General features: G+C 44.1%; 1 protein-coding gene across 2 annotated transcripts in view; it reads right to left on the reverse strand.

Annotated features, from left to right (window-relative positions):
* LOC105475009 (ubiquitin protein ligase E3C) overlaps positions 1–20,878 on the reverse strand; it is a 140,560-nt gene that overhangs the window by 26,112 nt on the left and 93,570 nt on the right. For both annotated transcript variants that reach the window (XM_071094173.1, XM_071094174.1), the window contains one exon: positions 16,139–16,386. In XM_071094173.1, the coding sequence (XP_070950274.1) occupies positions 16,139–16,386 (248 nt within the window). The remainder of the gene's footprint in view (positions 1–16,138; positions 16,387–20,878) is intronic.

The following is a 20,878-nucleotide window of genomic DNA, read 5'->3' on the forward strand; positions in this document are numbered from 1 at the left end:
GGGCGCCTGTAGTCCCAGCTACTCGGGAGGCTGAGGCAGGAGAATGGCGTAAAAACCCAGGAGGCAGAGCTTGCAGTGAGCTGAGATCCGGCCACTGCACTCCAGCCTGGGCGACACAGCGAGACTCCGTCTCAAAAAAAAGAAAAGGCACAGTTCGTTTAAAGTTAAGGATGGTTAATACTATTAACCTGGGGCACTGATAAATGTCATCATTTCGAAATGAATGACGAGTTCAAAGCCAAGGAGAACATTCTGCATAAAACTACATGATTGATTCCAGGTGTTGAAGAAAAGCCCTCATTTGTACGGTGGACTTTAAAAGTAAACTGGAAATGTAAATCATTTGATGTTCAATATATAAGGTCACTGTTTGCCATTTCTGCATTAGTAACAATAAACCAGTGAAACTAGTTAAATATATCAGAACTACCTGAATTTTAAACAGAAATCCCACTGTGACTCATAAAATGTAAATGCATAGGTATAATTTTTTACATAAGGCAGGTTTAAACCTTCAGAGCATTTAATATACAAGCACCAATAAATGATGGCACTAAAAACTATGATTGCATCAGCTAAATGGATTATAAATAAAATTTCCATAATGTATGCAACTGAGATACAAATGTAAGCATAAATCAAGGTATTTTCTAAACACAGGTTAATTATACAACTTCAAAAACTGCCTATTTTTTATGCAAAATAATCCACTTAGCATTTTTCACATTGGCCTTAATTCTCAGCCAGCTGTACCACACTTGTTCCTAGAAGCATATCAATAACTACTTGTCATGAAAAAAATACCAATAGGTATATGGAAAAAACCTGTAACAAATTTTTCAACTGTCTGTCTTTTATGAATGTTTATAGCTAGAAATCGTGCCAAAATGATTTGAAATAAAAAGGATTAATTATAGTAGAAGCCTTTTAATATAAGTGAGTGCAGTCGCGACGCAATTAATGCAAATTGTGGCTCTATCAGGAGAATAAATGTGAACCACATCACAGGCCATTTCTGTTTGCCGCCAAATAACTTCAGTAATTTACTACATTAAGAATCAATAAAAAAAATAATGCTTTTCAAATGCATCTCTATCAATCTTCAGGCAGCTTTAAAGTGAACATTTATAACTTAATCTAAAAACTATATAAGAGATGATGTCTTGCTTTAAAGCCATCCTAATTGAGCAAGCAGATAATAATTTTAATTATTTCAAATCATACTAACTGCATACTTTAAAAAACAAAAAAGAGGCCGGGCGCGGTGGCTCAAGCCTGTAATCCCAGCACTTTGGGAGGCCGAGACGGACGGATCATGAGGTCGAGAGATCGAGACCATCCTGGCTAACACGGTGAAACCCCGTCTCTACTAAAAAATACAAAAAACTAGCCGGGCGAGGTGGCGGGCGCCTGTAGTCCCAGCTACTCGGGAGGCTGAGGCAGGAGAATGGCGTAAACCCGGGAGGCGTAGCTTGCAGTGAGCCGAGATCCAGCCACTGCACTCCAGTCTGGGCGACAGAGCAAGACTCCGTCTCAAAAAAAAAAAAAAAAAAAAAAAAAAAAAGAAATGTAAAATAAGAATGTATACTAATAGCAACATGCTATTTAACAATTGTGCTTCAGAATTAATAAGTTGGAATCAAAAAACGAAGTCCCTTCAGTCACTGGGACCACTAAGGGCTTGCATAAGTAACTCTAAGCTCCTACGGGGCAGCAGATATACCTCATCTTTCTTTTATTTGGAGACAGAGTTTCGCTCTATCACCCAGGCTGGAGTGCAATGAACGGCACAATCTCAGCTCACTGCAACCTCCACCTCCTGGGTTCAAGTGATTCTCCTGCCTCAGCCTCCCAAGCAGCTGGGATTACAGGTGCGCACACCATGCCCAGCAAATTTTTGTATTTTTAGTAGAGACAGGGTTTCCTCATGTTGGCCAGGATTGTCTTGAACTCCTGACCTCAGCTGATCCACCAGCCTTGGCCTCCCAAAGTGCTGGGATTACAGGTGTGAGCCACCGCGCCCGGCAACATACCTCATCTTTAATGCAAGAGTTCAAATATAACATATGGTACCCATTCATGTAACAAACATTTATTAAGTGCCAACTATATGTCAGGGACCACATTACATACTGGAATTCTGCATTCATGAATCTGTTTGCAAGAAAAACCATTCATTCTTGTGTTAAGAGTTTTCGGATTGTGGGTTTCAGATTATGTATATGTCAACACCCATTTCAAGTCCTAGATCTTCACAATCCTATTCCAGAGAGCTTTCTACACCGTCAACTCCTGCAACACTTTGTCTACACAGCTACCCTGGCACTAAAAAATCCATGTTGTCCCAGTGTCCCATGCGCCTCCCATGCAGGAACAGCAGGAGGAAGACACCAAGCTCCCTGGGAGAGGCCAGGCTGTGGGCCTCACTCTAATACTACACTGGCAGGTGCCCTAAAGCCAATCTTTAAACGTGAGCTGAAGTGAACTCGCTCTCGATTCAGCAGATGTCTACCACAGATAACTGAGCAGAGCCCACTAGCTGCTACTCAGAGAAAAAGAGCAATTCTGCCTTGCAAATCCTGAGCCACCACATCAGGACATGGGTGCCGCACTCTTACTTCTCTACAAAGGCTGCCCAAATCCCCAGCACACAGAGCTGCCCAGGCCTCTCAGTGCTCACACCTTTCCATAAAGACAAGGAAAGCCTGCACAGATTCCCCTTCTTGTCTCCAACTCTCCTTTCACTTCAGAGGCCCTGCAGGGCACAGGGAATGGGTGTGGGGGCTATGGGGGAGACTCGAAGTGCACGTCTTCAGTCTTATTTTCCCCATAGTTGCCTCCAGTGATCGAGCCACAATATGATACATTTTGAGGAGCTTGGAGTTGACCCTTCCTTTTTTGTTTTTTTGAGACGGAGTTTCCCTCTTTTGCCCAGGCTGGAGTGCAGTGGCACAATCTTGGCTCATCACAATCTGTGCCTTCCGGTTTCAAGCGATTCTCCTGCCTCAGCCACCCAAGTAGCTGGAATTAGAGGCAACTGCCACCATGCCCAGCTATTTTTGTATTTTGAGTAGAGACAGGGGTTTCACCATGTTGGTCAGGCTGGTCTCAGACTCCTAACCTCGTGATCTGCCCGCCTCAGCCTCCCAAAGTGCTGGGATTACAGGCGTGAGCCACCACACCTGGCTCAACCCTTCCTTTTTTTCTTCGACTTCTAGTTCTGTGGCTCCCAGGTTCAGGCTTCAAAACAAAGAAACCCCCGACCCTGCTCATCAAAATATTTCTAGAAGATAGAAAACTTACATCTTCATGAACAAGGAAGTTCGCCAAAGTAGCAAACCCATATTCCCACTTCCACTGACAAGAAGCAAACATCTGAGCATTTGAGGGCAGTTTTTACACTCCTGCTTCTGAAAGACAGTAGGAATTAAAACAAACAAACAAACAAAAAACGCAGGCCCAGTCTCAAGGTACCCCATAAAACCAAGAACTACTTTCAACAATTAGAAGAAAACATCTTTCAAGTTTCAAAATTCTACTTTTGCCATATAGGGGAATAAAATATCAGACTAGAAATCTGTCAAGCCACCTCCTGAGAAATTTGAGGATACTGATGCCTTCGATGATACAAGATTTTGTTATCATGGGGTACTGTATCCCTAACAAGAGCTGACGCTCTAACGGCTATACTCCTTCCAGCTTTAGAACGATAGCACCCATGAACTCCAATTTATACTGACTGCTCTTTTCTCTAACTTTTGTGACACTGGCTCTGTCAGCCACGTTACCTACTGCATGATTCCTTTGTAACAGCTTTACTGGGGTATCATCCACATAACTTACATTAAAAGGTTTTATTATATTCATAAAGTTGTACAACCATCACCACAATCAATTTCTGAAGATTTTCATTATTCTAAAAAGAAACTCCACAATTAGCTGCCACTCCTGGTTCCTCCCAGCCCTGGCGATCACTCATCCACCTTCTGTCTCTCTATATTTTCCTGTTTTGGACGTTTCACATAAATGGAAGCATGTCTTCGGTGATTTCTGTATCCGCTCTCTTTCACCGAGCAGAACATTCTCAAGGTACATCCATGTGTGCCATGTGTCAGTGCTTTACCCCTTTTTATGGCCCCGTAATACTCCACTGTACGGATGAACCGTATTCTGTTTACCCATTTGCCAGCTGATGGGCCTTGGAGTCATTTCCATCTTTTAGCTATTATGAATAATGCTACTGTGAGAATTTGTGTGCAAGTTTTTGTGTAAATATATGTTTGCTGGGTCAAAAGGTAAGTAACCTTTTGAGGAACTGCTAAACTTTTCCAAAGTGGCTGCACCGTTTTACACTCCCATTGGCAATGCACGAGGACTGATTCCTCCAAATCCTCACCAACCCTGAGATTCCTGGTTTGATTCCCACTGTGCTCGCGGGTGTGCGCGGCAGCCTGTGGCTGTGCTTTGCCCTTCCCTGACGACTAGTGATGCTGGCCATCTTTGCATGAGCTGATGGCCCATTTGCTTGCTGCCAGTCCCTGGAGAGATGCCCAATTGGATCCTTTGCCCATTTTTAATTAGGCTATCTTTTTATCATGGAGTCCTTCATATATATGCCACAAGTATCTTCTCTTTCAGTGTGTTGTATTTTCAGATTCTTGATGGTGTCTTTTGAAGCACAAATGTTTTTAAGTCCAGTTCATTTTTCCTTTTATTGTTTGTGCTCCTGGTCTCATAGCTAAAACAGGATTTTTTTCTGACTATGCTGCGACACTCAGCAGTCCATTTTCCCGTATGCCCTGCAGCGCTCTGTGTTCCTCAGAACACTGCGTGAGTAGTTGTGGTCTCTTTTGCACCCTTGAACCACTGGGCACAGAAGGGAGTTAGGCCCCCTGTGCTCCTTACTGCCACTCCCAGACCATCCTTTCCCTCCCTCCCCCTTAAAATCCCTGGCTTTCAATCTCATGCACTGGGCTTGAGCATCCATTACTTCTCCCAGGTGCAGTTACTGCCCCTTAATTCAAGATTTTAGCTCCTGAGAGTCTAACGCACTCTGGTGATAATTTTTGGTGACATCTGTGGCCCACAGTTGACTGTCATTCTAACATCCTGGCTGTCCCTCAACTCCACCTTAGCTACCAATTCCTTCAGCCCTGTCCTCCAAGTGGCATTACCAGTAACTAAGCCCCTCTGATCTTAGCTATAACCACCCCTACAGTGACTCCCTGAAGGACCTCGACTCCACAGGTCTCCTCTCCCATCCAGCTTCCCTTGCCCTCAAATCTCCATTCAAGGATTAATTTCCTCTCTCAACAGCCTAGATTCAAAGGTAGGCTCTTGTGACCACTATGAACTTGCAACCAATTCACCCTTTATTATAGTCACTTGGCAAAAAACCCCATCCCTGGTTAAATCTGACTCTACATCCTAGTCAGACCCACATAGCTGTTCATGGGTGTAGAAAAACAGGCAACCCGGCCGGGCGCGGTGGCTCACGCCTGTAATCCCAGCACTTTGGGAGGCCGAGACGGGCGGATCACGAGGTCAGGAGATCGAGACCATCTTGGCTAACACGGTGAAACCCCGTCTCTACTAAAAAATACAAAAAACTAGCCGGGCGAGGTGGCGGGCGCCTATAGTCCCAGCTACTCGGGAGGCTGAGGCAGGAGAATGGCGTGAACCTGGGGGGCGGAGCTTGCAGTGAGCTGAGATCCGGCCACTGCACTCCAGCCTGGGCGACAGAGCGAGACTCCGTCTCAAAAAAAAAAAAAAAAAAAAAAAAACAGGCAACCCACGTGGCTGGTCTCACTTCACTTTATATTAACGTCAAGTGAGCCCTACATTAACTGGCAATCCTATTATATTTCCATAGTCCAGTAATTCTCAAATTTTACTGTGTATCAGTCATGCTTATTAATTTAAGCCTATTCATAGCTTGCTGGCCGGGTGTTGTGGCTCACACCTATAATCCCAGCACTTTGGGAGGCCAAGGCGGGTGGATTACTTGAGGCCAGGAATTCGAGACCAGCCTGGCCAACATGGCGAAACCCTATCTCTAGTAAAAATACAAAAATTAGCCAGGTGTGGTGGTGGGCACCGTAGTCCCAGTTACTTGGGAGGCTGAGGCACAAGAATTGCTTGAACTGGGAGGCAGAGGTCGCAGTGAGCCATGCCACTGTATTTTAGCCTGGGCAAGAGCAAGACTGTCTCAAAAACCCCCCCAAAACCAAAAACCAAAACACACAGCTTGCTGAGCCCTAGCCCTAGCATTCCAGATTCAGAAGGTCTGGGGTGGAGCCCAAGAATTTGCATTTCTAACAGATCCTCAGGTGAGGCAGGAGGCTGGACTGGGAACGTTCCTCTTCCCATCCTCGCCTTCTGCTGCATCACCCAGAAAGCAGCAACAGTGGGAAGCAGTCAGAATGAGCTCCTGCTCCCCAGCTCATGCAGCTGCACCCAGTGTTCCTCTCCCTCTTCTTGGACACACGGCCTGTGGCGCCCCCTGCTTCAGCACCAGACCCCACACCCTCACTCTGCAGGGTGCAGTTCCTCTCTCCCTCAGCAATTCCACTGACTCATTTCCAGCAGCACGCGCACATGCCGTTACTTCTCCCATCTTCAGAATACAGCTTTCCTAGCCCCATATCCCTTAAGCAGCTGCTCATAGTTTTCTTGATAACCAGTCCCCCAATTCTTCTCCAATCCTTCCTCTTGTAACTGCTCTGAAGTCTACTGCTACAGAGTGCCCTCATCACAAACCTGTGGCTCCATCCATTTTCAACCAGTGAACACACTCATGGAAAAGCACTTAGTCCACAGCACAGAAAATGCCTAGCACCTTGGAAGCCCCCTGCGCCCCGTTCCAGTGTTACCCTCCCAGTGTTACCCTCCCAGAAGCATCAGGATCCTGCCTTCCAAAAACTGCAATGAGCTTTGCTTGTTTCTGAACTTCTATAAATGAAATCTGACAAAATGTACTTTTGTGTGTCCGGATTCTCCAACTCAATGTTAGGTCTGTGCCGTTCATTCATACCATTTTGAGTAGCTGTAGTTTGTTCATTCAATAAGTCTTGTGACTATCCTACAACTTATTTATTATTATTATGCTTTTGAAGGACATTTGTGTAGTTTCCAGTTTAGGGGCTATACAGTGTTACTATAAACATTCTTTCACATGTATTCTAATGAATATGTACACACTTCTGTTGTGATGTGATGTATTTTCAGCTTTCATATGATACTTTAAAAAGAAAATCCTGACATTCTTTTCAACCCATGTGCTGAGGTTTTTGCCTTCACCACGCCACAGAAATCACTTGTCCACTGTGCTAAATGACATGGCCACTTCTCAGTGCTAAACCTTACTTGGTCTAACGGTACCATCACACAATACCCACCTTTCTCTTCCTTTCAAACACCATCTGTATTTGGTACCTGAAATTCCACTTTTCTGGTTTTCTCCCTTACTTTCCAGCTTCATCTCCTGAACTTCTTTCTATCAGTCAATTCTCCACTCTCTGGACTCTAAACCTTGGAGAGCCCTGGGGCTCAGTTCTTCATCTCTTTTCTTCTCAGCCCAGATATTGCCTCTGAACTTGAGGCCCCTATCCTCAACTGCCCCCCATTAAGCCTCCATAAGAATGACTCCCTCCCCACACCTGCTCCTGCTCAGACCTTCCCCAGGTTAGTCAACATGACCTCCATCCTTTTAGTTCTCAGAACAGAACCCAGGCGGTCCCCTTACCTTCTCTTGTCCTCACACATCCCAACATCTGATTCATCAGCAAATCTCCTTGAATACGATGACTTCTTACCAGCACTACCACCAGGACGTAGGCAGCATCATCACTCCAACTGAACGACGTGACACTCCATCTGGTGTCCCACCTTGAGTGCGTGACCAATGCAAGCATATACCAAAGCCAAGGAGGCCCATGACAACACAGGCCAGATTCTGCCAGCCCTCTGTTGGTGTCGCCAGGAGTCCCCACTGGCCTGTCTTACTCCAGAGCGTGACCTCCACCACTTTACTTACTGCTGCCTCTCAAAGCTGATTTTGAGTTTAGAAACAACAAAATTAACACCATACACCTTCATTTGGCTTTTATTTCAAAAAGTTACATTTGCTAAATCTAAATGAATATTTAAATGTTTAAAAGGATTTACATGGGCCCTATTTTATCATTATTTTGAGACAAGGTCTCTGTCACCCAGGCTGGAGTGTGGTGGTGCCATCATGGCTCACTGCAGCCTCTACATCCCAGGCTCAAGCAATCCTCCCACCTCAGCCTCCCAAGTAGCTGGGACTACAGACACACACCACCACGTCTGGCTACTTTTCTTTTCTTTTTTTTTTTTAGCAGTAGAGACTAGGTCTCCCTATGTATGCCTAGGCTGGTCTTGAACTCCTGGGCTTAAGTGATCTTCCCACCTTGGCCTCCCAAAGTGCTGGGATTACAGGTATGAGCTACTGCACCCAACGCTATTTTTTAGATTATTTGTTGTCTTTATTGCACAAATAAGAGCCAAAGATAAACAGGAGACTTTAAGTAGGGCCAGCAAGAGTGTGTGCTTCTAACCTTCATGGTGACAAACATGGCCCAGAAAAAAGAGAATGGTCTCAATATCATACTGATCCATTCTCCTCATGAATTTCAGATGTTTAACTATTGCTTGGGAGTGATGAGAAAAATAAACAGGAAGTAATAACTCAACAGTAAGCAAGACTTACTTAATCCAAGGGCAGAAAGAATTTACCTTGTGGTGCTAAACCTACAGTGAGAAATCTTTTTTTTTTTTTTTTTTTTGAGACAGAGTCTGGCTCTGTCGTCCAGGCTGGAGTGCAGTGGTGCGATTTTGGCTCACTGCAAGCTACGCCTCCCGGGTTCATGCCATTCTCCTGCCTCAGCCTCCTGAGGAGCTGGGACAACAGGCGCCCGCCACCACGCCTGGCTGATTTTTTGTATTTTTAGTAGAGATGGGGTTTCACTGTGTTAGCCAGGATGGTTTTGATCTCCTGACCTAGTGATCCACCTGCCTCGGCCTCCCAAAGTGCTGGGATTACAGGCGTGAGCCACCGCACCCGGCCAGGAAATCTTATTTAGGTGCAGCAATCAACTGAATTCAGGAATACATCTCTCATTTTTACTGTAGAATCTAAACCATTTGCATTTTATGGTTAATTCTGAAGAAATAAACTTACATAGAAAACCGTCTTGCCGGGTGCGGTGGCTCGTGCCTGTGATACCAGCACTTTAGGAGGCTGAGGCAGGCGGATCACTTGAGGTCAGGAGTTCCAGACCAGCCTGGCCAACATGGTGAAACCCCATCTCTACCAAAAATACAAAAATTAGCCGAGCAGGGTGGTGGATACCTGTAATCCCAGCTACTCGGGAGGCTGAGGCAGGAGAATCACTTGAACCCAGGAGGCGGAGGTTGCAGTGAGCCAAGATTGCACCACTGCACTCCAGCCTGGGCAACAGAGTGAGTCTCAAAAAAAAAAAAAGAGTTTAGGGTTCAAAACAAGGTTTTTTTTTTTTGAGACGGAGTCTCACTCTGTCACCCAGGCTGGAGTGCAGTGGCCGGATCTCGGATCTCAGCTCACTGCAAGCTCTGCCTCCCGGGTTTACGCCATTCTCCTGCCTCAGCCTCCCGAGTAGCTGGGACTACAGGCGCCCACCACCTTGCCCGGCTAGTTTTTTGTATTTTTTTTTTTTTTTTGAGACAGAGTCTTGCTCTGTGCTCCAGGCTGGAGTGCAGTGGCGTGATCTCGGCTCACTGCAAGCTCCGCCCCCCCGGGTTCATGCCATTCTCCTGCCTCAGCCTCCCGAGTAGCTTGGACTACAGGCGCCCGCCACCTCGCCCGGCTAATTTTCTTGTATTTTTAGTAGAGACGGGGTTTCACTGTGTCAGCCAGGATGGTCTCGATCTCCTGACCTCGTGATCCGCCCGTCTCGGCCTCCCAAAGTGCTGGGATTACAGGCTTGAGCCACCGCGCCCGGCCGTTTTTTGTATTTTTTAGTAGAGACGGGGTTTCACCGTGTTAGCCAGGATGGTTTTGATCTCCTGACCTCGTGATCCGCCCGTCTCGGCCTCCCAAAGTTCTGGGATTACAGGCTTGAGCCACCACGCCCGGCCAAAACAAGGTATTATACAAGAGAAGCTCTGCCTCTTTAAGGGCTAAGGCAACTAAAATGACTAGTATTCACCTCAATTTAGATGTTTAAAGCTTCAGCAAATTCAGTGAGCATTTTACAAAAGGATGCTAATGATGGAGAAAAAGAAACTTTCCAACTTTTGAAAATCTCAATATAAATTGTTAAGTGCCAATATTATACTACATAATACAATAAATGCACACTGAATTCTACTGTAATAAAAAATTATAAACCATGCTGAAGTTATACAATCTAATTAAAATTTTCAAATATATAACCAAGATAATATCAAATAATCTGATTTATAGGCATGCCATTCCAATTAAATCAATATTCTAAAGCAAGAAAAAAAGCCATTTTCAAATAGAATTCAAATATGATAAAGGCTTAGCCTCAATAAATATTCTGAACTTAATTGGCTTAAATGGACCTAGGTGCTTCTATCTGTAAAAAAAAGTTCAAGATGACATTACCACATCCTTGGGCTGTTTATTTATTCCCTGTCTGCAGCCTGATTTACAGGCGATAAAATGCAATCATGACCCACACCAGAAGCAAGAATCATTTGCTAATGGAACTTTTAATTGAGAAGTGGCCAGTGACAGGAGGTAATTCTCCCTCTGTAGGATCACTCCTGAAGACCTCTTTGTACTTTATCACAGTAAACAATCACTAACATATGCATTAAAGAAAATTTAAATACATTATGACCCAATAAATATCATAATCAATCAATATACAATTTTCATCTCTTAAAGACGTAATGTTCAGGTACCACACTATTAGTTGTTGTACTATTACACTTACTTAGATCTGAGCAATTTTTAGCATGTTAGTACAAAGTTTAACTCTGTCATCAGATGGTTGATGTTTTGGAAGTTGGTAACCCCTTGGGAATTTCCATGCAGAAAATAATGTAAGGAAAGTCTTAAATATGTGAAACTAAGTTAACTACCATCCTCAAACAACTATAGTTTTGTTATTAGTCTAAACTTTACTATTTTAAACAGCCTTAATAAGATATAACTTACATAAACTTCATTTGTGGGAGAAAGGTTTAAAATCACAAATTCTCTTCCCTGGATCTTGTGTAAATATATACACATTCCAAAGTACAGTACTGTACAATGACATCATATTCAGAATAATTTCAATTATAAGCAATATGTCAATAAACAGGAGAAAATGAGTTTATCCTCACCAGACTTACATAACTATTAGCTTCTACATTAATCAAGACTGGATGATTTATACATTCAGGAAGAAAAAGTCGTATATAATCTTAAGGTTTAATTCATGCAGATAAAATTAATGCTCTATCTTCTGTAACTGCATTGTGCGAAAACCACTAAGTTTACAGTATTTCAGGTTAGCCTAGCAAAACACTCACCTTTATTTTCACATATATATTATTAAGTTAGAAGGTTCTTGGGCTCACTTTAACAGAAAGAACTATGGGATTTCATTGTAAAGATTTTCTTTTCTCTTTTTTTTGAGAGAGAGTTTTGCTCTTGTTACAAAGGCTGGAGTGCAATGGTGTGATCTTGGCTCACCACAACCTCCGCTTCCCAGATTCAAGCGATTCTCCTGCCTCAGCCTCCTGAGTAGCTGGGATTACAGGCATGCACCACCACGCCCAGCTAATTTTGTATTTTTAGTAGAGACAGGGTTTCTCCATGTTGGTCAGGCTAGTCTCGAGCTCCCGACCTCAGGTGATCTGCCCGCCTTGGCCTCCTAAAGTGCTGGGATTACAGGTGTGAGCCACCGTGTCCAGCTCATTGTAAAGATTTTCATACAATGAATTATGAAATGTACATCCTCCAGAGGAAGCTGAAACTGAGAAGTAGGCTGTGTGACCATCAACGAAGAGAGAGATGCTATCCGCAAACTGAAACCAAAGCCAGCTCACAAATCAACATCAAATCAACACCTGAAATCTGCCACCTGAACTATGGCGAGCCTGAAGATGATGATATAACACATATCGTTACGGTAGTGAAGTCATGTTGGAGCCCTTTCTCAAACCTGAAGAGCACTTAAAATCACTGGGAGTCTGAACAAAGAAATAACTGGGGCTGTGACAATGCATTTCAGAGAGACACAAATAAAGGGGAATTATTCTATATCCAGGATAGACTGATTCCTTCCCACTACCCCTGCTTAACAAGGCTGCGGTTCTACTCCCATTTGCTATAAATAAATACACACATACCCCATACTGCAAAGCTACAGTAATCAAGACCATATTGCGTAAGGGCAGACCCCCAGTGTTAAGTGTATGGTCTACTAATTTTCAACAAGGGTGGCAAGAACATGAGGATGCCTAACTCATACAATCTACAAAAATTAACTCAAAAAGGATCAAAGACCAAAATGTAACAGTTAAAACTACAGAACTGTCAGAAGAACATACAGGTGGAAATCTTTGTGATTTTAGGTCAGGGAATGGATAAGACACCAAAAACAAGCAACAAAAGAAAAAAAAAACACATTAGACTTCAAAATTAAAAGTGTTCGTTCTTCAAAGGAAATCATCATGAAAGTGAAGAGACCACCCAGAGAAGGAAGAAAATACTTGCAAATCATTTACCTGACAATGTTTTAGCTTCCTCAGAGAATATAAATTTCATAACTCATTGCATTTCAGGGACTTAATAATAAAAGACAATCCAATAAAAAAATAGGCAATGGACTTGAATAGACATTTCTCAACAGAAGTCATGGAGCACATGAAAAGATGGTTAACATGATTGGTCATCAGGGAAATTAAAACCACAACGAGACACCAATTCCCACCCACTAGAATGGCTGTAATGAAAAAGACAACACTAAGTAAGTGCTGACAAGGATGTGGAGTCACTGAAACCTTCACAAATTGCTGCTGGGATTGTAAAAAGGTTGCAGACACTTTGACGTGGAGTACTGTACGACCTAACACTTTCATGCCTAGGTATATGCCCAAGAAAAATGAAAAAACTATGTCCAAATAACAGCCTGTATACAAATGTTTGTAGCAGCATTATTCATAATAGCCAAAAGGTGGAAACAATGCAAATGTACCATTGCACTCCAGGCTGGGATGAATAAGTAAACAAAATGTGGTGACTGGGTGTGGTGGCTCACACCTGTAATCCTAGCCTTTTGAGAGATTGAGGCAGGAGGACTGCTCGACACCAGGAGTTCAAGACCAGCCTGGGCAACATGGCGAGAGCCTGCCTCTACAATAAAATGAAACAATTAGGTGTGGTAGCAAGCAACTGTTGCCACAGTTGGCAGGCTGAAAGCAGGAGGACTGCTTAAGCACAGGACTGAGCTGTGTTTGCAGCAGTGCACTCCAGCCTAGGTGGCAGTCTGTTTCAAAATGAACAAAACAAACTCCAAAGTGTGGTATATCCATACAATGAAATAAGATTCAGCCCTTAAAAGGAGTGAAGCTCTGACCTATTAGGACATTAATGAAACCTGAAAACATGCTAAATCAAAGAAGCCAATAACAAAAGGTCACAAATTTATAGTCGATAAAACAAATGATTCCACTTATATGAAATGTCCAGGAAAAAAAAAAAATCCATAGAGACTGAAAGTAGATGAGTGGTTGGCCAGGGCTGGGGGAGGAAGGGCAGGATAGGGAGGGACTACATAGGGTTTCCTTTTTGGGATGATGACACTGCTTCCAAGTTAGGTATTGGTGATGGTCACACAGCACAGTGAATACATTAAAAACCACTGAACTGTACACTTTAAAAGGTTCAATTTTCCATGATGTGAGTTATATTTTAATAAAACTGTTATGTAAAAGAAGTCCTAAAAGTACCATCTGTTTTGCAGGCACTGATTTCCAATTAAGCTACTTCTCAAAACAGGCACTCCATGCACTATGCTTCTCGGAGAACAGAACTACCAATGAGATAAAGAAATTTTATTACAAAGTTGAAAATGAGTATAGCTCTGATTAATTCTTACAGAAATTAATCACAATAGCAACATTAATTTCTAATTTATTTATTTATTTTTATTTTTATTTTTTGAGACAGAGTTTCACTCTGTCACCCAGGCTGGAGTGCAGTGGTGCAATCTCGGCTCACTGCAAGCTCTGCCTCCCGGGTTCACGCCATTCTCCTGCCTCGGCCTCCCGGGCAGCTGGGACTACAGGCACCCACCACCACGCCAGGCTAATTTTTTATAGTTTTAGTAGAGACGGGGTTTCACCATGTTAGCCAGGATGGTCTCGATCTCCTGACCTCGTGATCTGCCCGCCTCGGCCTCCAAAGTGCTGGGATTACAGGCATGAGCCACCGCGCCCGGTCTTAATTTCTAATTTATTTAAGAATGTTAGTAACAGGCCGGGTGCAGTGGCTCACACTTGTAATCCCAGCACTTTGGGAGGCTGAGGCAGGTGGACACTTGAGGTCAGGAGTTCAAGACCATCCTGTACAACATGGTGGAAACCCCTATCTCTGCTAAAAATACAAAAATTAGCTGGGCGTGGTGGTGCACACCTGCAGTTCAGGAGGCTGGTGCAGGACAATCCCTTGAACCTGGGAGGTGGAGTTTGCAGTGAGCAGAGATGACGCCACAGCACTCCAGCCTGGGCAACAGAGCGAGGAGAGACTCCATCTCAAACAAACAAACTAGCTAATAATAATTCCTGAATACTCAACTTGATAAATGTTACTCTAGCAGGTAGAGCTGTGTCCCCCCAAAAGACAAACTCAAATCCTAATCTGTGAATATAACCTTCTATGGAAATGAGGTATTTGCAGATAATCAAATTAAGATGAAGTCACACTGGATCAGGGCAGGACCCAACTACAATGACAGGTGTCCTTATTTTAAAAAATAGAAGGCAATGTTGACACAGACACTCAGGGAGAAGTCCACATTAGAGCAGAGGCAGAGATCAAAATGATGAATCTACAAGCCAAAAAACGTCAAGGGCTATTGGCAAGACCAGAAGAACGGATTATTCTAGAGCCTCTAAAAAGGAATCTATGTTGCTGCTGACACCCTGAGTTTGGACTTCTGGCCTCTAGAACTGTCAAATAATACATTTCAGTTTTTCTTTTCTTTTCTTTTTTTTTTTTTTTGAGACGGAGTCTCGCTCTGTCGCCTAGGCTGGAGTGCAGTGGCGCGATCTCGGCTCACTGCAAGCTCCGCCTCCCGGGTTCACGCCATTCTCCTGCCTCAGCCTCCCGAGTAGCTGGGACTACAGGCGCCCACAACCGCGCCCGGCTAATTTTTTGTATTTTTAGTAGAGACGGGGTTTCACCGTGGTCTCGATCTCCTGACCTTGTGATCCGCCCGCCTCGGCCTCCCAAAGTGCTGGGATTACAGGCGTGAGCCACCGCGCCCGGAACATTTCAGTTTTTCTAAGCCCCCCTCCTCACCCCCAAAAGCATGTGGTGATTTGTTGCAGCAGTCCCAGTAAACTAATAGTCACTAGGCAGCAACTTACTGTCTTAGTCCATTTTGACTGCTTATAGTGGAAGACCTGAAATGAGTAATTAATAAAAACTGAAATCCATTTCTTATAGCTGGAAGGCCAGGAGCCCAGGGTCCAGGGGCAGCCCCTGGTGAGGCCTTCTCAGTGGTGGGGACTCTGCAGAGTCCAGAGGCGGCACAGGGCATCACAAGGTTAGGGGCTCCCTCCTGTAAAGTCACCAAGGCCCCTCCCACAATAAACCACTCATTCATTCATGAAGGCCGAGCTCGCATGATCTAATCACCTCTTAAAAGGTTCCACCTCTCAATACTGGCACACTGGGGATCAAGTTTCAACACGAGTTTGGAGGGGACATTCAAACCATAGCACCTACTTACACAACCATACAAATTTGTTTCGTGCAGTGCTTTTGCAACATTTAGCATCCAAATTTAAAACACACAGTATTTTATGATAAACTTGGATAACAACCACACATAAACATAAAATGTCAACATCTTTTGGTCCGAGGTCTATTTTTATATGAAGGTTACTTTACCTTTCCAAGCATTCTGCCTAGGAAGTAGTAATGTCTGGCAAAAGAATCTCCCACAAGCATCTGAGCAGCCGGGTTGGGGTACAGAAGCCCTTCATTAGTAGTCTTAAAGAACCCCTGGTTGGGGTTAAATCCTGACTTCAGTAGTTCATTTAAAAACTCTCTGAAAATACCACCACCATCAATGCCAGCTTCATCCAGGCCATGGGCATTGAGCAAGTGCACACGGATCCGCTTTTTCAAATCAGGCTCTGTTCAAAAAAATGGGAGGGTGAGGAGGAAAGATGTTACAAGAAAGCAATAACATCAACTGGCCTTACAGGAAGGCTTGGGGAAGGGGTGTGAGGATCTTAGGGACATTTTAACATAGGACTCAAAACAGCAATGACATTATCATTATTTTTTGAGACAGAGTCTTGCTCTGTCACCCAGGCTGAAGTGCAGTGGCATGATCTCGGCTCACTGCAACCTCTGCCTCCACGAACTCTCAGGGAGTTGGTCCTCCAGAGTCTACAGCAAGCTTGTCCTCAACCTGCAGCCCACAGGCCGATGTGGCCCAGGATGGCTTTGAATGCGGCCCAACACAAATTCTTAAATTCTTAAAACATTAGGTTTTTTTTTTTTCCTTTTTTCTTTTTTGAGACGGGGTCTCCTTCTGTCATTCAGGCTAGAGTGCAGTGGTGCCATCTCAGCTCACTGCAACCTCCGCCTCCAGGGTTCAAGTGATTCTTCTGCTTCAGCCACCCCAAGTAGCTGGGACTATAGGTGTGCGCCGCCACGCCTGGCTAATTTTTCTATTTTTAGTAGAGATGGGGTTTCACCATATTGGCCAGGCTGGTCTCGAACTCCTGACTTTGTGATCTGCCCGCCTCAGCGTCCCAAAGTGCTGGGATTACAGGCATGAGCCACCGCGCACAGCCTGTGATTTTTTTTTTTTTTTTTTTTTTAAAGCTTATCAGGTATCGTTAGTGTATTTTACGTGTGGCCCAAGACAAATTATTCCTCTTCCAATGTGGCTCAGGGAAGCCAAAGGATTGGACAACCCTGATCTATATGATCTTTTAATAGCTGTATTTGGCTGAAAAGGGGGAAAATTACTGGTTATATAATTTGCCACAAAGAGTAAATTAAGGCCAGGTGCAGTGGCTCATGTCTGTAATCCCAGCACTTTGGGAGGCTGAGGGGGGTGGATCGCTTTGAGGTCAGCAGTTCGAGACCAGCCTGGCCAACAAGGTGAAACCCCATCTCTACTAAAAGTACAAAAACTAGCTGGGCATGGTGGCACATGTCTGTAATCCCAGCTACTTGGGTGGCTGAGGCCGGAGAATCGCTTGAACCCGGGAGGCAGAGGTTGCAGTAAGCCAATATCGTGTCACTGCACCCCAGCCTGCGTGACAGTCTCAAAAAAAAAAAAAAGAAAGTAAATTAAAACATTGTCTTTGGGCACAGAGGTTCACTTCTGTAATCCCAGCACTTTGGGAAGCCAAGGCAGGACTGCCTAACGCCAGGAGTCCAAGACCAGCCTGGGCAACACCAGCAAGACCCTTTCTCCATAAAATATTAAGAATAGCTGGGCATGGTGGTGTGTGCCTGTAATCCCAACTACTCAAGAGGATCACTTGAGCCCAGGAGTTTGAGGCTGCAGTGAGCTATGACTGCACCACTGCACTCCAGCCTGGGTGAAAGCGAGACCCCCATCTCTAAAATAAAAATTAAAAAACCCCCAAAACAGGCCAGGTGCGGTGGCACGAGCCTGTAATCCCGGCACTTTGGGAGGCCAAGGCAGGTGGGTCACCTGAGGTCAGGAGTTTGAGACCGGCCTAACATGGTGAAACCCGGTCTCTACTAAATACAAAAAAAAAATTAGCCAGGCATGGTGGTGCACACCTGTAATCCCAGCTACTCAGGAGGCTGAGGCAGGAGAATCGCTTGAACCCAGGAGGCGGAGGTTGCAGTGAGTCAAGATCGTGCCACTGCACTGCAGCCTGGGCAACAAGAGAGAAGTTCCGTTTCAAAAAACAAACAAAAACCCAAAACCAAAAAAACCACAAGGTGGACCAAGTTAGGATGTGATCTGATCAACAGGCTGCATCGGAGAACAGCTTTGGGAAAGTAAGTGAAATGTCCTTTATCTTTTCGTGAGAAAGATCTACAGGTGCTTTGCAGAAAAGATAGGGTGAAGGAGAGGCGAGAGTTGGGGAGAAGCTGCTGCATGAAGTCAGGGGAAGTGGGAAAGCACCAGCACATAGCGTACATTTGACACTTTCACAGACCCCACGCGCTGCCGCCCTCTGTCGGCTTTGGTGCACAGTCACCCACACATATCTGCCCTGGAGCATCTCAAGGGACACATAACCTTTAGAAGCATCCTGGAAAAGGGGTTTAGCAGAATGCTTGATACAGCCTCCAGGCAATCTCCTCAAAACCCTGTTTATCTCAACATTGCTATGTACACACGTCAGTAATTTTGAAGTTTCAGTACCTGGAGTGTAAATAGTCTATGATATGTGTCAAGTAGGGCAAATACAATTTACTGGACTGACTGAGGCTTACAGCCACCACATACCAAATTCCCACTCACTGAGCAATGGTCGCTGACTGAATGGACAAGATGGGGCCACTCTGCACAACAGCAAGGATGCAGTGCTGCCTGGCTGTGCCACCCAACCTCTGGGTCAGTGTCCGTGTCACCCTTGGGAATCAGGTAAACACATCTAAGCCATTTGGCTCCAGCTTGCTTTCCTGCTTCTGGAAGAAATTTCCTCTGCTTCAGGAAGAAATGGTAATTCTGCCCATTAAATGAGATAAAATAAAAGTAACCAACCAACAAAAGCAGACAAGTGAGGCTCTCCAGAACTGATGACAGCAGAGCACGGAGCCAGCTTTGCCTCATTCTCACCCAAGAGTCAATGACAGTGTGAGCTCCAGGCCCCAAGGGAACTGTGTTACCCACTTTATAATTCTTACAGCAATCCCATGAGGGAATGTGACAGTTTCTCCCAATATTCCACACTGTAACAAGGTGGTGCAGTGCAGGCAGGGAGTGCGTGGGCATCCCTGTGAGACCCCAGCCCCTCTCTGCTCTCTGAGCACCAACTGCAGGAGCAGCCATCAGCCTCTTTGCATTTCACTCAGTCAGCTTATGGGTAACGGGGGCGAACATGCACACTTCAGAGAACCGCTCCGAGATGAGGCAGACCAGCATCCTACAGCATGGGTTCGCTTCAACGACCAGATGGTATGTGGAATAATCACATTAGTTGATTATATGTAAATTATTAGTCAAAAACGCACCTCAAACCATTCTCTCACAAGTAAATTAATGATTCTGAGATATCTGACTTTACTAATTTGCCTAGCAAAACACCACATTTTAACACATGGCTTAATCATTCTTATAGTACTTGACAACATTTATAAAGATTTTAAGCATTACAGTATAAACATCATGAGAAGATTCTTCCAAATCTTTTAACTTCAATGCAATTATTAGCATGCATTTAGGGAGGTGGGGTGTGATCAGTTTTTAAACAATTTTTAAAGCTTAAGGATTCATTAGGAAATTTGAGGTTTGTTATAACTGGACAGTAACATCAAAGAATCATCTACGTGGAGTAGTTTTAAAGTTAATTTTAAATTGCTGGTAAATAAGAAACACGTTCTACTCTGGCTGAAGAGCTTACAGCCCCCTACTTGCAAGTACCCCGCACCACAGCACCTGCGCCCTCGGAGTGCCCCTCACCTACAAACTCAGCTCCTCCCCTACAGGTGCCGCTCCAGAACTGCCTCTGGTAAGGCCCTTCGACGTTAAACAGCTCACTCTTCTCTAAACACTACACGATCATTGGCAAACTCATTATTTTGTCACATCTACTTTTTTCCCCCTGGGATTCAACCACAAATTGAACAAGCATCTACTGAGCACCAGCTGTGTACACCAAACAAACAATTCCATCCCAAGCTGTAAAAACCTTCAGGGTCAAGTGGGAGAGATGAACATGAAATCTGCTAATAAAAATACAACACCAGAACTATTAAGAATTGATTTATAAGGTACTGTGGGACCCCAAAACATCTCTCAATTAGACAATTAGATTAGGAGTCTCTCATTTACACCAAATATTCTGAAAACACAATCAGATAGGCAAGGGAAACCTGGCCCTGTGGAGAGGCCACAGCCTGTACGCAGACCTGAGTTCACTCGGTCTTAGCTGATGACACTCAGCATCAGAGGGCCATGGCAAAGATTCAATGCCAACAGTAAATTGTGTGAAAAAATAAAACCTTGAAATAGAGTAAGGAAACAACTGATGTTAGCTTTCCTCCACTGTTCCAATATTATGACAAAATTAGCTCTTTACATAAGCAATAAAAATTACTAGAAATCAGGTTTCATTTCCTTAGAAGAAAATTAAGTCGTTCCCCTAGAAGAAAAGGCAATTGTCATTTCACATCGGACAACCTGTCACCTTCCAAAAATTGGATAAGATGATTTCATTTTTAATTTTAGATCCAGCCTAAGCTTTCATTTTAATCCCTTTGGCATTGACCAACACTGAATTAATGTATTATCATAATCACAATATTTCAAAGTTAAAACTGCTAATATATTAAAGGTTAATAGCACACAAACTTTGAAGACTAAGTATCAAATATTAACATAAGACAAAATGTGCCAGTGAGCTCCAAATGCTATCCAAATTGCTGTTACAATATAATCCTCCTTTACTAATGGCAGTGTCA

The sequence above is a fragment of the Macaca nemestrina genome, chromosome 4, assembly GCF_043159975.1.
Source record: "Macaca nemestrina isolate mMacNem1 chromosome 4, mMacNem.hap1, whole genome shotgun sequence".
Taxonomy (NCBI): Eukaryota; Metazoa; Chordata; class Mammalia; order Primates; family Cercopithecidae; genus Macaca; species Macaca nemestrina.